The following is a 16,093-nucleotide window of genomic DNA, read 5'->3' on the forward strand; positions in this document are numbered from 1 at the left end:
GAAGCTGGCTCTGAACTCGAAATCTTTCTGTCTCAGCCTCCAGAGCTGCTGGGATTATAGGCATGTGCCACCACACTAGCAATATTTTCTATCTTGACCCAGATGTGGGGAGGGGGTTATCAAATGTACATGTTTGTAAAAATTCACTTGACTATCTACTTAAGGATTTGTATACCTTACTATATGAATGATATGTTTTCATGAAAAAATTAAGGAGAATAAAGGTAGCTTGGACAGGAGCAGGGGTGGGATTTGGAATAACATGTAGGCAGTGATGCCAAAAGCTTTGCCCCATGGGAAAAAACCGTGTCTTCCTGTTTTCAGTGTCACACCTAACCATTTAAAAGAGGCCCTAGGGCAGAGGGCCAATCTGCCTCATTCCCGTATGAGGGATTGAGCCACAGGTGAGGAGAGCTTTCCCAATACCACTGTGAGGTACAGCTGGACTTGAGACTCCCAGTCAGGGCTCTCACTTTCCACACACTTTGCTTGCTTGCCTCCAACAGATGAGCAGTTCCTTAAGTCTGTCTTAAGGATCTCTGAAGACAAAGTCCCATAGTTTCAGTTCTAACTAACACTTATGGGCAGAAATGTCCGTCACCTTAGCCTGTCTAACATTAGTCCTGCATCCTGTACAGTAAGCTGTTTGCTCTTTCCTGGTCCTTTTCTTTCTTTTTGTTGCACTGGGGACTGAACTCAGGGCCTTGTGCATGCTAGGCAAGTGCTCTACCATTGAGCTACATCTCTAATCTTTTTTATTTTTTCGAGACAGGGTCTTGAAGGCCCAAGGTTGGCCTTGAACTTATGATGCTCCTGCCTCCGTCTCCCAAGTAGCTAGATTTATAGGTGTGCCCCATTGTGCCTGGCTTTTCTTGTCCTTTCTGAAGACTGGAGAGGGTTAATAATTACGTAGAGATGTTACTTTTCAAGAGCTTTTCAAATAGCTTCCATTTTGCAAGCCAAATATTAGATATATAACCTCTGACTTTTCCCATAGATTGCTTTTTGATTTATAAAACAGTTCAGAGATTTTCCCGTAAGCCTACATTTTTTAGAGCTGACAAGGCCCCAGATATCAATGAACCCAAGCATCTCATGTTCCTGACAATGAAACTGAGGCTCAGAGAAAGGAAGGGTCACCAGATGAAGGGAGGGACAGCCATGCAGGGTCCACAGCTTCTGGCAAGGCTCCTCCTTGCTCTCACCACCACTCCTCTGGCCCCTCCGCATTCTTCATGGAGTCCACACTGGGAACCATGCTCTGGTGATAGGTCACCCCTCCTGCACAGGAGGGACCACCCAGTCATCACTGCTAAGTGCTGCCCTCTTCCCTGTGCACTCCTCACACAGCAGTCCCTAGCTGCAGAGTCCTCGCCAGTGTGCTAGTGGCCAGGCACAGGGACAGTGTTTTGTACTTGTCACATTCACAGATTCATGGACTGCACCTCCCCATACCTTAAAAGATGTTTTTCTGGGGACTGGGAGAAGAACTTCCTGGGGCCATCTTTGTTCCATTAAAAGGAGAAGGGGGCTGGGAGTGGTCTGCACACCTGTAATCCCAGTGACTTGGAAGGCTGAGACAGGAGGGTCCCAAGCTCAAGGCCAGCCTCAGTAACTCAGCAAGGCCCTAGGCAACTTAGGGAGACCTTGTCTCTAAATAAAAAAGGCCTAGGGATGTGGCTCAGTGGTAAAGTGGCCAGGGTTCAATCCTGTGTGTGTGTGTGTGTGTGTGTGTGTGTGTGTGTGTGTGAGAGAGAGAGAGAGAGAGAGAGAGAGAGAGAGAGAGAAATGAATATGAATGAAGAGAGAGAGAGAGAGAGAGAGAGAGAGAGAGAGAGAGAGAGAGAGAGAGAGAGAGAGAGAGAAATGAATATGAATGAATATGCTGCACTGGACTTTCCAGACTCTTGGCCAAGTCATCTTGTGGCTCCTGAGAGAGGCAGACTCGGGGGGCACCAGCAGCAACTCAGAGCTCTGGCTCTCAAGGAGGGAGCAAACTCCCAGGCCTGTAGCCAGTACTTTAGGTGCCCTGGGAGCCTCACCTTCACCCATTAGTGACAGGAAGTGGTTGGTCAATGGAACCATTGGCCTAAATGAGCCCCAACTAGAAGGGTTTGGAGCCTGGCTGCTCAGAGGAGGAAAAAGGAACTGGTAGGCCTGCTCTACCTGGTTCCCATGGACTAGCAATACCTGCTCACCATGGGGACTCCTCCAGCTCTGGTTCTGAGGAAATTCAGCAAGAAAACAATCAGGATTACTGGTGTGTGTGTGTGTGTGTGTGTGTGTGTGTGTGTAGGCATTCCTAGGAAGCATTTGGCACAGTTACAAACAGCATACTAAGCTGGCAAAATGCTTTACAATTATTTTCTAGACAACTCCATGTACATCTCAGCAGGAGAAGTTCCGCACAGACAAATACGGTTCTTATGCACTGGACAAAATTAGTTCAATTACTCATGAACCCTCAAAGGTGCTTAATTAGTTATAACAGCAAAAGAACAAAAGATCAAGAAAGGTCTGGTTCTCTGGTCAGAGATTCATTCAACCAGCTGGGCAGATATGTGTAGAAAAGCCAAACCACACCAGGGAAGAGTCCATTAACTGTGAGAACTCTCTAAAATAATAAGTATCATCTTCTGTACAATGAAGATGACACCAAGTATATTTCTAGGTATAAACAGGGATGACATTAAATGGTTTGTGTTTATACAAAGTTATGCTCATAATTCTCAAGTGAGCAGAAGTGGGGGCACTTTCCTCTCTGACTTCAGTGTGAGGTAACTTGATGTACCTTAGGGCACATGGCCCCTGGTCACCTGCCTCCTAGGTCACCTGCCTCTTAGGTCACCTGCAGTGATTGAGGGTGGGTGCTCTCCTAGTGAAACCCACCATGCTGGGGTTAGGCCCCATGCACATCTATGAAACAGGGCAGCTAAGTTGTCCTTAGAGGAACAATTCAGATTCTTTTTACTGGGTATTAAGAACTTAGCAAAATGCTTGCTATAAACTCGGTACTCAGTTGTATCAGGTCAGTAGCTTAAAAATCTGTTTTTGACAGCAGGACCCCTAATCCCATAGTGAAAGAGATCAAAAGGGGACTCCCCTGGTGGAGGCAGGCCCATTACCTTGCCTGCTCAGTGTTCTGCTCCCCCTTGACTGAGGGTTTAAGATCATAGGATTAAATGCATTCCAAGGCCACTGGCTCAAATCTGGCTTAGGACAACTTCATGTTACCCGAGTAAAATGGAATTTTTACTCCTTTGTCAGGGCAGGTCATTTCAGGAACAGACGGGACTCTGTGGAGGGTACTTGTAACTACTGCTGCAGCTTAGGAAGAGTTTTTTATAAACAGGAAAGATAAGAATTTAGCTGGAAATGTGGATCTTCCAAACAAAGTGGGAACTGCCTGACTTGTCCTAGCTCTCACTCTACAGTCTAGTCAGAAGAGAGTGGACAGGCAGATGGTGAGGATGTGCCTGTGGTCTGACCTGTTATTCTTGCTGCTACAGGACTCACAGCCCATTGTACCAGTAGTACCTGGGGGTCCATACTCATCCTGGCCCTTTCATCCTATCTCTAGGTTCCCAGATACGGATTTGAAATAAGGACTTCTCTCTTATGAAATCATGCTAGACTAAAGTCTCTCTAGGAAGGCACCATTTTTCTCTTTTTCTGTGCTTTTTTCCCTTTTCCTCTCCATGTTCCATCTAGCCCTCAGTAGTGCTTAACAGGATAACAAATGATGGTCAAATGATGACTTTAGGGGCAGGTAAGCAAGAGGTCAACCAGGTGGAAGCGTTCTAGTCTCGATTCTACCAAGGATTTAGTATAGAACTCTGGATGATTTGTTTTCTCTAAGCTTCAGCTTTACGATGCACATGAAGGCCTCTGTCCCTGCAGACAAGCAGTGTTCACTGCTACTATCACCATCAACCTTGAAAAATGAGACACTTCTTTCCATTTAGAAAACTGCCCTGAGGCTTTAGTTAGCACCATTTTTTAATTTTTTTTTTTTTTTAGGGCTGAGAATGGAATCCAGGGCCTTGTGCTGCAGCCCCAATTTCTACTCAATGTCTACTGGGTCCTACTACATGAAAAGTTACCAGCCAAAGATATAAAAACCCAGAGGATAAAAACTGCTGATTAACTGTCCCTCAAAGGGGGCTCAGCATTCAGGCGGCAGCTGATAGGTGATATTAGTGCAAGACATAGGCTTCCAAACAGCCTAACCGTGAGCCCAGTGGGAACTCCATGGCCTGGTCTTCGGGCAGGGACCCCTGGGGTGCTCAAGCATCACCTGGCCAGCCACCTCTGTGCAAACACTGCTGCAATCCAGTGTGCTTCCTGCCAGGCTCAAGGAGCCCCAAGGGCAGTGAGCACCCTCATCTCCAGTCCCAGGCCAGCCCAGCAAAGCACCTTGGTAGCACATGTACACCTGCCTCTGGAGAGGCTAGGAATAAATGCACTTTTGTTTTGGGGGTTGTTTCTTGTCAAAGTTTTATTTTGTTTGGGGTTGTTTCTTGACAAGCTTGGGGATTCATCTGAGACCTGGTGGTAGTTCCCAAATAAGGACAAATATGGCTATGGAACCATTTTCTTTAGGAAGGTTAAAAAAAAAATAAAAGACTCATTAGACTCACAAAAGGGTCAGGCTGTGCCTTTCCTGGCAACTGGCAGAAACAGAATTATGTCTTGCTGTGTTCGGTGGGCAGCTTCTTGGTTTCTGTTCTGTGCCAGCCAACTAAATCCCCCACTAGAAAGGCAGCAGCAGAGAGCCCTGTGGGCTGAGGACAGCCAGCCCCGTGGGCTGAGGACAGACAACCACAGGCTTCCTCTGAAATCTAGCAGTTTTCACAGACGCAGAGAGGCCAGAACGACACTCCCAGTGTTCCAGCCATGTTAATAGCCCAGAAAGAACTGCATGAAACTGTCTAGGGGCCAGTGGCTCAGAACACATGGGAAAGATGACCTATAGTGCACTTCTCTGGCCATGGGCTAGTTAGTGAGTGTCCTGGGGAATTACAACAGGTCCTCAGTGAAACCTGTGTCACTTGCTCCCACCAACGCCTTTTTTTTTTGGCTAACTGCTCCTACTGTCTGGCCCTGGTCCCCCAAAGACAACCTCTCTGCCCAGTACCTGCAGGTCTTTGTCATGGCCCTGCCTCTCCAGGATCAGCACCCGGTCCTGTAGCTCCTCCACAGTCCCTTGTAGCAGGTCATTTTCCTCTAAGGTGGCACTGAGACGATGCTCCAGCTCTCGTTTCCGATCTGACAGCATCTTGATCTGAAAAGGCGAAAAGCCAGAGGGGTGGTGTGGAGTTACACCTGGCACGTAAGAAGAGGGACTAGCCCCAGTGACAAAGGCACGTGTCTCTCAGTGCTGTGCCCTAGGACTCAGAGGGCCACCACCTCAGAGAGAAGAGTGATGAAATCCTGGGTTGAAGAGAAAGCCCCTCCCCTCTAGAAAACCATCTGGTGGGGGTGGGAGTCAGCCGTGAGGGCTGGAATGTGGGCTGCCAGGCAGAGGAAGGGATGGTTAGTGCTCTGGAAATTCCAGAGATAAGACAGAAAAGGCCCGGCCTCAGAGGCGGTGGGGAGAGCCTGATCTTCTGAACTATTCTTCCCTCTCAAGACATGAGCATGAGAGAATGCCCAGGTCAGCTTTTGAAGCCACTGTGCGCTCACAACTGCTGGCTCTCTTCTATCCTCATCCCACAGTTGGCTCCTTGGGCACTAGAAGTCACAGCTCAGACCTGGGGTGCTGAGTTAACAGAGGAAAGAGCAGGGTGCAGAAGGCAAAGTGATGCCTACATCAGCCCGTGCCCAGAAAGGACAGGAGAGGGACTGTGGGTAACTGATTACTTAGAGCGCCTTTTACCTGACCAAGTAATTTGTAAATAGAAGCAAACTCTCCTTTTGTGAAAAAGGCTGACTTAATTCACCCACTGAGTACCCAGTCAGTCTCCTACAAGCATGTTCTTGTAGAAAGGTCTGTCTACCTCCTCAATGTCAAGGAGAAAGCAGAGGAAAGAGATGTTTAATCCTCTCTGGCCTCTAGGTCTGCAGGAAGAAAAGCTAAGCCGATGCTCCCAAGGCCAGCAATGCCTCACCAAAACACCACTCTGCTCAGGGACTCCAGAAAGCCCTCTCATCTTCTCAAGCAGTACTGGCTTTGGGGGAACTTTTGGGGTCCTGCAGGTCTCTGACCCCTCAGCTCCTCCCATTTATTAGCTCCCTGTTAGGCTGGTTTCGTATTCAGCTGCACATCTGTAATACTCCTTACGTGGTCTGGAGAATCATGCTTTTAAGTTCTGGGGACCAGCCTCAGGACCTTTTCAGGTTGAGACTTTGGAATGGCTCTGGATCTTGAGAACCCTTTCCCCCCTGCTTCTTAGCTGTTCTCACTCTCTGCACTAGAGTTCTGCTCACAGGGCCACCAATCAATCAGAGGATTCTGATCTGGGGAAAGGAGGTATGTGGCCTTTGTCCAGAGAGATCAGATGGCAGGTAACAAAGAAATACTGTCTCTCAAGTGTGCACCTGAGTAAAAGACCAAAAGGAGCAAGCCTCTTTCGTGAATGGAACCACTCACTATTCCTGACAGTGGAACACAGTGACCAGTATGAAGGGAATTCTCCCTCTAGCTCATTTTCACTTAAATACCCTCTGATCTTCAAGTTCTCCTTCCCATGGATCATTGTTTCCCAAGTTTCCCTCGGTGGAGTGGTAGAGTAACGAGGTAACGTGATTCTGGTATACAACAGACTCTTAGAAGTGCAGAGTTACATGAAGTAATATATTTGAAATGAACAATTTCACAGCGTGTCTTCCAGTGGTAGTGTCACTGGATGAAGTAAGGAACTGGCACTATGCTGCCAACTCCCTCACTCCACCCTACACACCCTGAAACACATGACCAAATCTGGCAATAGACATTCCTGGGAATGACCCTGTTCCTGAGGGTTTAGAAAAAGTGAATGAGCGAGTGGGGGAAAGAGGAAGACGGGCAACTGGAAGGAGCCAGAGCCCGGCCAGGGCAACTGAATGGCAAATCATGCACACGCACAGTCACAGACAGGCATGCCAAACCCCACCGGTACAAACTCTACTTACTTCAAGAACCTGCTGCTCAATACCAGTAGGAAAGCCAAGGAAAAGGAGGAAGGAAGGGGATGGGAGGCAGAAGAAAAGAGAAGATATTGACAGGCTTTAGGAAAAACATCCTCAGGTCATTTATGAAGCAGAGAAGGAGCCGATGAGGTTTCTCAGGCCCCACAATGGCTGATTCCTTGGCCCAGTGGAGGGTGCTCGTTCTGTCTGGCTCTAGACTATCCCCCAAAGTCTGACTTAGCCAGAGGGGATTAGGGGTTCTTGGAACAGATTGGGTGGAAGCCTCCCCTGGGCAAGTCCCTGCTCTGGCTGAAGTGACCCTCATCCTCTCCTTACCCCCGGGCTGGATGATCAAGTACTGCTCCTGTAGTGTGGCTTTCTTCTCCGTGACCCACTCAGGGTCACAGACCCTGGCCATCATGCCTGGCCTCTCTTGTGCTTTCAGTGACATTATTGTGTCCTGGGACCATACATAGTGCTTTCTATGTACTCAACTAGCAAATCTTCCCAAAAGTCCTAAGACACAGAAACTTCTATTACTTTCACTTTACAGACAGGAATAATAGCAGACCCTACTAAGGTGGACTGAACTGGACTAAGGAGGAGTGGAGAAAGGGAAGATGCCCTCCCCAGCTTTTATGTGGGGCTGGCAAGGGTATTTTTGGAGGGATTGACACACTCAGTAATATGTAGGTCACCCATGGTTTCAACACCCTCAGCAACTCTCAGCACCTTTATTCTTCCAGACAACAGAGGAGCAAGCATCAAGGGCTCCTCAGTTTCTCAGAGAAACGTCTCTCTTCAGAGACTGTTAGTCCCTTTTCTAGAGAGCAGGCTTTTGTTTCCCAGCTCAGACGCTCCTTATCCAAAGACTCTGGTGCAGAGCTTCCAAGGAGAAAAGCGCTTCCCTCCATGCGCGGCTGCCAGCAGGCTCACCTCGGCCTGCAGGCTCTCCAGCCGGATGATGTGCTGGTTGGTTGACGAGTTTTTCTCCCGAAAGTCTTCTCTGAGGGCGTGGACCTGCATGGAGAGTTGCCGCTCAACTTCTGATGCCTGCAACAGAGGAGACCTTCAGAGCCGATTCGGAGGTGGGGAGGAAGTCTGCCAGCATGCCTGCCTTTCATTTCTCAAGCATCTCTTTGCACTTTCCATTCCATAAGGAGTTCCAGATGAGAAGTTGCCTTCCCACCCACAATCCATTTGTTCTGTAGCACCAAAGCAGGACACGCCCCACCCCCACCATCAATGACTGTCTAGGGCCAAGACCACCTTATCAACTAGAAGCAACAGGTCCAGGAGAAAGGGCTCTTAAATGTTATCATTATTATTCTGCATATTTAGAAACTCAGCAAACATCCTCACCTTAAGAGAAAGCCTCAGTATTTAACATGAAGTAATGACAGATACACCTTCAGTTTTAAGAGTCCTTTATTTCTCCAATCCACCCGCTTGGCTGGGTTCAGGCAAATCACCTCTGCCTGCATTTCTTACTTCCACTCAACACTGGTACTATTTTGTTGTTGTTGTTGTTTTGGTACCAGGGATTGAACCCAGGGGTGCTTAACCACTGAGTCACATCCCCACCCCTTTTTATTATTCAAGACAGGATCTTGCTAAATTGCTTAGGGCATAAATTGCTGAGACTGGCCTCAAAATTGTAAGCCTCTGTTTCAGGCTTCCGAGATTCTGGGATTACCAGTGTGCACCAAGAGTGTAATAACACTGTCACTATTTGAAATTCCTTGTTGAATCTGTTAAGATTTTGGCCATTCCTTCCCCAAGAACATTTTTGTTTTGTTTTTTGCAACATAATTCTGAGGGAGTGCTGACTGAGGTGCTTGCTTCTTTTCCATTCCACCCACTTATTCTCTAGTGTTGCAGGGGGTCCTCTGAAAGAAGATTCCCTTAGTAAGACATGAACTCTGGCCTCCTGAAGGCTCAGACTGACCCCACTGCAGAGGGCTCTGCAGGCTGCCCTACAGAGAGCCTTGGACAAGCCAAGTAACTGCCTCAGTGATCTTCTGAGGCCAGATGGGGGTCAGTGAGCTTTATGGGTTCTTGGGGAGAGATCACCATGTACTGGGATGGTTAGAAATGGCTTTAAGGAGGTGGGATGGTGATCATAATGTTGAAATGGTTGGCTAGCTGCTTAATGAGCCTCTCTTTGTAATGGTCACATCTTCAGCAGTTCTCTTTATTTTCAAGTGCTATATAATTAATTGTCTTTTTTGGTTCCACAGATTCAGCACACATGGCCTCACTTGAGAGTCACATAAGAAACCTATTTCTATTTTTTTAAACAATGAATTACAAAACAATAAAACCAAATTAAAACACCTTTTTCTTTTATATTCCAAGTTTAATTTCAGACACCACTGGCTTGTTTTAGATGTCTCACTTAAACATTAGTTTAACATTAGTCAACATTTACTGAGTACTTATTAAGTGCCAAGAACTATTATGTTAAATGCTTTCAATGTTCTCTCTCACCTGTCACCCTTTTCTTCACCAACAAGGGAGTATATTCAGGTTAGTGAAGGAACCTGCCCAGGGCTTCAGCAGGTGAGACCATCAGGATAATAAACTCTGGGCTTCTCACTCTCAGAGTAGGACTGCAATATTGCCTTCTTGCACTTTTAAATAGCTTTTCCATTGCTCACTACCCAAACCAAACTTTACATGAGTTCAATTTAGTCTTGTCTTTTTTTTAAATACTAAGCAATTTCATTTAAGGCTCCCGGAATGTCTTCTAATGGAATGGAGGACCCTTTCATGTGCTACAGTTTCATTGCCTGTACATAATTCTGGGGTTTTAAACATATTTGAATTTGCAAAGCACTGGGTAACTCAGGTAGCTAATGGTATCCCTGGCACCACCCCCTTGACTTGACTCTCAAAGCCAAAGTGATGTGCTCAGTCTACAAATCAAGCTCAGCTATTCTAAGAAATGCTTCTGTAGACAAGTCTCTGCTCAAAGTGATCTTTCTAGAAATGGAAATCTGTCTCTTCTTACCAAGCAGTTTGACTTTTAAACCACTAAACTATAAAACTATGTTTCCTTTCAATGCGTGACTCCTCAGATGTGCCTAGAGATGTACGACTTTCAAAGGCTTTTAATCTACATTTCTCTTGTGAATCTCTATTAGCTTGAAGAAGCAGGAATCACTGGCCTCTGTATGCAGACCTTTCCTGGGGGTGGTGGGAGGTTCATTCTTAAATAGAGTAGAAAATGACAGGCATGGTTTACTTCTCAAATCATGAGTTTTACTCACTGTCCCTGATTAGGCAGCAAGTAAGAGTTGAAGCAAAATCCAGCATCTGGGTAATTAGCATTTCCATCTCTCTCTCAGCACTTCATGTTTGTGCCTTTGAGCTCCTCAGTATACACTGTATACGTGTATTGAATTATATGGTACTCTGTACAATTAAAAATATCATTAAAAACGAAACAAACAGGGGCTGGGGTTGTGGCTCAGCGTAGAACGCTTGCCCAGCACGTGTGGGGCACTGGGTTTGATCCTCAGCACCGCATAAAAAAAAAATAAATAAAATAAAGGCATCTGTCCAACTAAAAAACAAAAACGAAACAAAAAAACCTTTCAACATCTGTAATTATGGGTAAATGTAAAATAGATGCCAAGATTTTAGTCAGATATTTGTCCTTTTCAAATTTCTTTCCCTTATAATAAAAGCAGCAGATATTCAGATTGAGGGGAAAAATAAAAAATTAAACGAAAGTTAATTTCCACTTACCCCTAGTCATTACTGTCACTCCCCAGAGGTAGTCACTATCACAAATTTTTCTTGTGGATCTTCCTAGAAAGTTTCTATTCTATTCACACCTATGTATAACAATACCTAAAACCTTCCCTTTAAAAATACATGTATTTCGTGCTGGGGATATGGCTCAGTGGTAGTGTGTATACACAAGACCCTGTGTTTAATACATGTGTGTATTATATATAAATGAACATCTTTTCATCTCAATATGTAGATCTGCCTTTTTTTGGGGGGTGGGTACTGGTGATTGAACCCAGGGGTGCTTAACCACTGAGCAACATCCCCAGCCCTTTTGATTTTGAAATAGGGTGTCGATAAGTTACTGTGGCTGGTCTTGAACTTGTGATCCTCCTGTCTCAGCTTTCCAGGTTGCTGGATTACAGGCGTATGCCATTGTGACCAGCTGTCTTATTCTTCTTAATAGCTAAACAAGTATATCATAACTTAAATTATAAATACATGATGATTTAACTATTTCCTACTGATGAACATTTAAGAGTGTTCCAAAAAATTATTTTGCTATTATAAATATTGCTGCAAAACCCATTTTTGTTCACTCATCTTCATGCTTGTAGAATACCCCATAAGTAAATACATTCCTTAAGTAAAATCTCTAGGTAAAAAAATATGCACATTCATTCTGACAAGTACTGAAAAAACTTTCCTCCATGGTTGTGGCATCAATTTATTGTACAAAATGCTTACTTCTCAATACTGTGCTGGGTATTATGAAATCATTTAATCTTTACTTATTTCCAGTATCTTTAAAACCTTAAATCTCTTTAACTTTCACTGTATGCAGAAAACAGAAAATGTTCTAGAAATAACTCTAGTTCTGTTAACAGAATGCCAAGAAGTTTAACACTCACATGGTCCTGACCTATCCTAGTGCTTGGGTTACTGTTACTCAACCAATCCTCCAGCGTGAAACACTCTGACAGTGAGTTCTCTCTCCCTGATGGGGCAATTCGGTCAGAGGACCACTGCAGACACATTACCTCCTCTATACTGTGCAGAGATGTTCCCCAATTACTTTTCTTACTGACATGACCAGCAACAAATGAACATTCTCCCAAACTGAAACATTTAGATTAGGTTTGTTTAAACTGGCCAAGGCAAAACTGTTAACTATATGTTTTGTATTAAATGGAGGAAAGGAAACTGCGTTATTTACCCACATTCATTCATTTGTCAAAAGGAAAAACAAAAAGAAACAATTAACTTAGAAATTATTGCAGGAAAGATCTATCATATTAATATTATGCTGGAAGAACCAAGTCTTACTTTAGTATAGAAAATTTCCATCTGTCTGCTACCAAAGCATGACGGATCATGGGCACCTTGGGAGTGGCAGTGAGAGTGACAGGATGATGACAGCTATAGCAATAGTTCACACACTGAGCATCTGTCATGTGCTTGACCTGGATCTAAGTAGTTCACATTTACTATTTTGTTTAATCTTCATAATAATAAGTAGTAGTAGGAACCTGAAGTTTCCCACTTAAAGCTGCGGAGACTGAGGTAAGTCCTACTGGCAATGCTAAGTGCTGGATTTAGGGTTCTCACCTCAAGGGCCGCCTCTATTCAGACTTGACACAAGAGTGTCCCCTTTCCATTCCATTCCTCACTCAAAATGCTTATCAAACTGAAAGTGACATTACAGCAACAACCTTTAAAGTACCCTAATTTTAGTTAAGAAGAGAATTTTAAAAAAATATTGTGGTTGAGAACTACTGCTCTAGGACCATGTCGCCCCCGCTTTTTTTTGATACTGGGGATTGAACCCAGAGGCATTTAACTACTGAGCCATATTCCCAGCCCCATTTACTTTTAATTTTAAGACAGAGTCTCACCAAGTTGCTTAGAGCCTCACTAAGTTGTGGAGGCTAGCCTTGAATTTGTGATCCTCCTTGTTCAGCCTTCCAAGCCACTGGGATAACAGGTGTGTGCCACCACATATGGCTCTCCACATTTTTTTATTTGTGCATATAGTTGTACATACTGATGAGATCTATTATATATCCATAGATGCACACAATATCACAACATAATTTGGCTAATATTACTCCCCGTTACTCCTCCCTCCTTCCCCTCCACCTTGATCCCTTTTCTCTACAGATCTCCCTTTGACTTTCTTGAGACCCACCCCCACTTTTTTTTTATCCTCTCTAGCTTCTGCGTATGAGAGAAAACATATAGCCTGTAACCTGCTGAGTTTGACTTATTTCCCTAACACGATGGTCTCTAGTTCCATCCATGTTCCTACAAAACACATTTCATTCTTCTTTATGATGAAATAAAACTTTACTGTGTATAATACTATATTTTCTTTAACCACACATCTGTTGATAGACATCTTAGCTGGTTATATAGTTTGCTACTGTGAATAGTGCTGCTGTAACCATGGGTGTGCATGTGTCACTGGAGTACGATGACTTCAATTCTTCCGGAACAAGGAGTGGCAGAGCTAGGTCATATATGGTGGTTCCATGCCTAGTCTTTTGAGGAACCTCCATACTGATTTCCATAGTGGTTATACCAACTTACAATCTGAGCAACAGTATAAAAGAGTTTCTTTTTCTCCACATCCTCTCCAGCATTTATTATTAATTTTATGCTTGATGATTGCCATTCTGACTGGCATGAGATGAAATCTCAGTGTAGTTTTGATTGTGTTTCTCTAATTGCTAATGCTGTTGAACGTTTTCCATTTGTATTTCTTCTTTTGAGAAGTATCTGTTTGATTCATTTGCCTATTTATTAATTGGGTTATTTGAGTTCTTTGTGTCTTCTAGATATTAATCCTGTCAGATAAGTAGTTAGCAAAGATTTTCTCCCATTCTGTAGGTTTTCTCTTCACATTCCCAATTGTTTCCTTTGCTCTGCCGAAGCCTTTTAATTTGATTGGCATCCCATTTATTAACTCTTGGCATTACTTCCTGAGCTTTCCTGGGTCTATTGAGAAAGTCGATGCCTGTGCTAATGTGCTGGAGTATTGACCTACATGTTCTTCTAGGGTTGCAAAGTTTCTGGTCTAATTTCTAGGTTTTTGATCCATGTTGAGTTGATTTTTGTGCAGGGTGAGAACTAAGGGTCTAGTTTAATTCTTCTACATATGGATACTCAGTTTTCCCAGTGCCATTTGTTAAAAAGGCAGGCTTTTCTCTAGTGTTTGTTTTTGGCACCTTAGGACACTTTTTAAAGAGTAATTAATTTGTTTGTTTTGAGGTACTGGGGATTGAACCCAGGGCCTTGTGCATGCAAGGCAAGCATTCTACCAACTGAGCTATATCCCCAGCCCAAGTAATTAATTTTTTAAAAAGTTTAAATGTAACAAAACCTTCTACAGAATATAGGTATTTAAAAACATTGTTACATTTAGTTGATTCCCTCCAATCTTTCTGTATGTGTATTATTAGTTATAATCATACTATTCATACTTTTTATCAAAATCATTTCCAGATTACTATTGCTGATTAATTATCACTATGACTGCATAATATTCCATCATGTAGATGGATTATAATTTCCTTTCCAATGGGTTATAATTACTTTTTCATGGCAATAAGTGCCATGAGCCTACTGCTAACAGCCTATTGCTAACATATTACAGGATAAGCCTCCCAATTGTTCAGCATCTGGGATATCCCCATATTTTGCAATTATCATGCACTGATAAACACATGTCATTGGGTGATAGAACTTACATTTGTGTAAGAAGTGGAATGGACAACCTCTTTATTGTGTCAGAAAGGTAGATGAACATATATTAGAAAAAGTTTACACCAAATGTGAACCAAAAATGAGTTTCTGAGTAGTTTTTGCTGAACTGCAAGTTCAAGTCAATTAACCATGACTGTATTTTCTGATTTTCAAGGTTTTACTATTAAAAACTTTCAATTTTGGCAATGGATACCATGAGCCTATTGCTAACATTTTACAGGATAAGCCTCCTCTTTATTCTCTTAGGTATTCATAGTAATAAAAATGATAGCTATCTACTGGATGATAAATAAATGCAAAAAATAGTTTACTATTCTTGTTAGGCTCGAGTATGCTAACTCTCCAAAAAGCCTTTCAAAAATAAAGCTCAGAAGTGAAGTCTGTCATGTATTTTTAGTTTACTAATACTTTTTTTTTTTATTCTGGGGATCACATGTAGTAGTGATCTACCACTAGGGTACATACCCAGCCCGTTTTATTTTTGATTCGAGACAGGGTCTTATTAAATTGCTGAAGTTGACTTCAAATTCTCCACTCTCTTGCCTCAGATTCCCAAGTAGATGGGATCACAGGCATGTACCATTATACCCGGCTCCTATTTTCCTTAATGTTTGAAGACAATAAGATTTTCGAAGGAAATTCTTCATTTATGGTAATAAGGAAGACAAGGTTATTTGGACTGACCCTCCTACTGAAAAAATGCTAGATAAATAGAACACACTTAAAAGCATCAAAGAGTTGACAAGTTAATGACAGAGCCATGGGTCATGTTTCACACATGCAAATAATTACAACCAGTCAATGGAACAACAACAGAACCAAACAAACTGAACTGCAGTACAAATGAGTAACATAACTACCCTTGAAGGGCTAGAGAAGAAAATACTAACCATATAACTCTGGAAACAGTCTGTTTTGACTGCACAGTACAAGGTTCAAGAGAAAAGATGCTGCACTGTAGTTAATTTGTTTCTCAGGAACATGAGTTAGCAATTCTGAAACTACTGATTCATGTTTATTAAAACTGTACAAATGAGTAAATATACCATGGATCATGAGAATCAGTGTTTTCTCTCACAGAAAAATAAGTTACAAATAAGAAGGAAGGCTAGAATGAACCACACAGTACTGGAATGGAATCAGAGAGAGCAGCCATGAACTTGTGGTTTTTAATATATATGGAGAGACTGAGAAATTAATACAGATGTGTTTGTGTGTGTATTTTAGGGCACACACACTTATTTCTTAGCTCTGTCCTCTGAGAAGGCCTAAAAGCAATGACACCCTAGTAGCAATAAGCACACCTGGTGCTCGGATCTTAGTTTCTAAATACCACTGTCTAATGTATGAACCAAAACTCCCTGGAGAAATGATTGGTTCCAGGTTTGGGGCAGGAAAAATACAAGTTGCACTTGGAACATTTTATGGTACTAGACAGAAAGAAAATGCTTTAAAAATGATAGTGATACACTGAACTGAC

The 16,093-nt window shown here is 43.2% G+C and overlaps 1 protein-coding gene across 2 annotated transcripts in view; it reads right to left on the reverse strand.

The window, feature by feature from the left end:
• Positions 1–16,093, reverse strand: part of BICDL1 (BICD family like cargo adaptor 1) — a 93,915-nt gene that overhangs the window by 18,468 nt on the left and 59,354 nt on the right. For both annotated transcript variants that reach the window (XM_081287431.1, XM_081287432.1), the window contains exons 3-4: positions 8,047–8,163; positions 5,138–5,284 (exon numbers count right to left, since the gene is read on the reverse strand). In XM_081287431.1, coding sequence (XP_081143557.1) covers positions 5,138–5,284; positions 8,047–8,163 — 264 coding nt within the window. The remainder of the gene's footprint in view (positions 1–5,137; positions 5,285–8,046; positions 8,164–16,093) is intronic.

This window comes from Spermophilus citellus (assembly GCF_964194105.1).
Source record: "Spermophilus citellus genome assembly, chromosome: 3".
NCBI classification, from domain to species: Eukaryota; Metazoa; Chordata; class Mammalia; order Rodentia; family Sciuridae; genus Spermophilus; species Spermophilus citellus.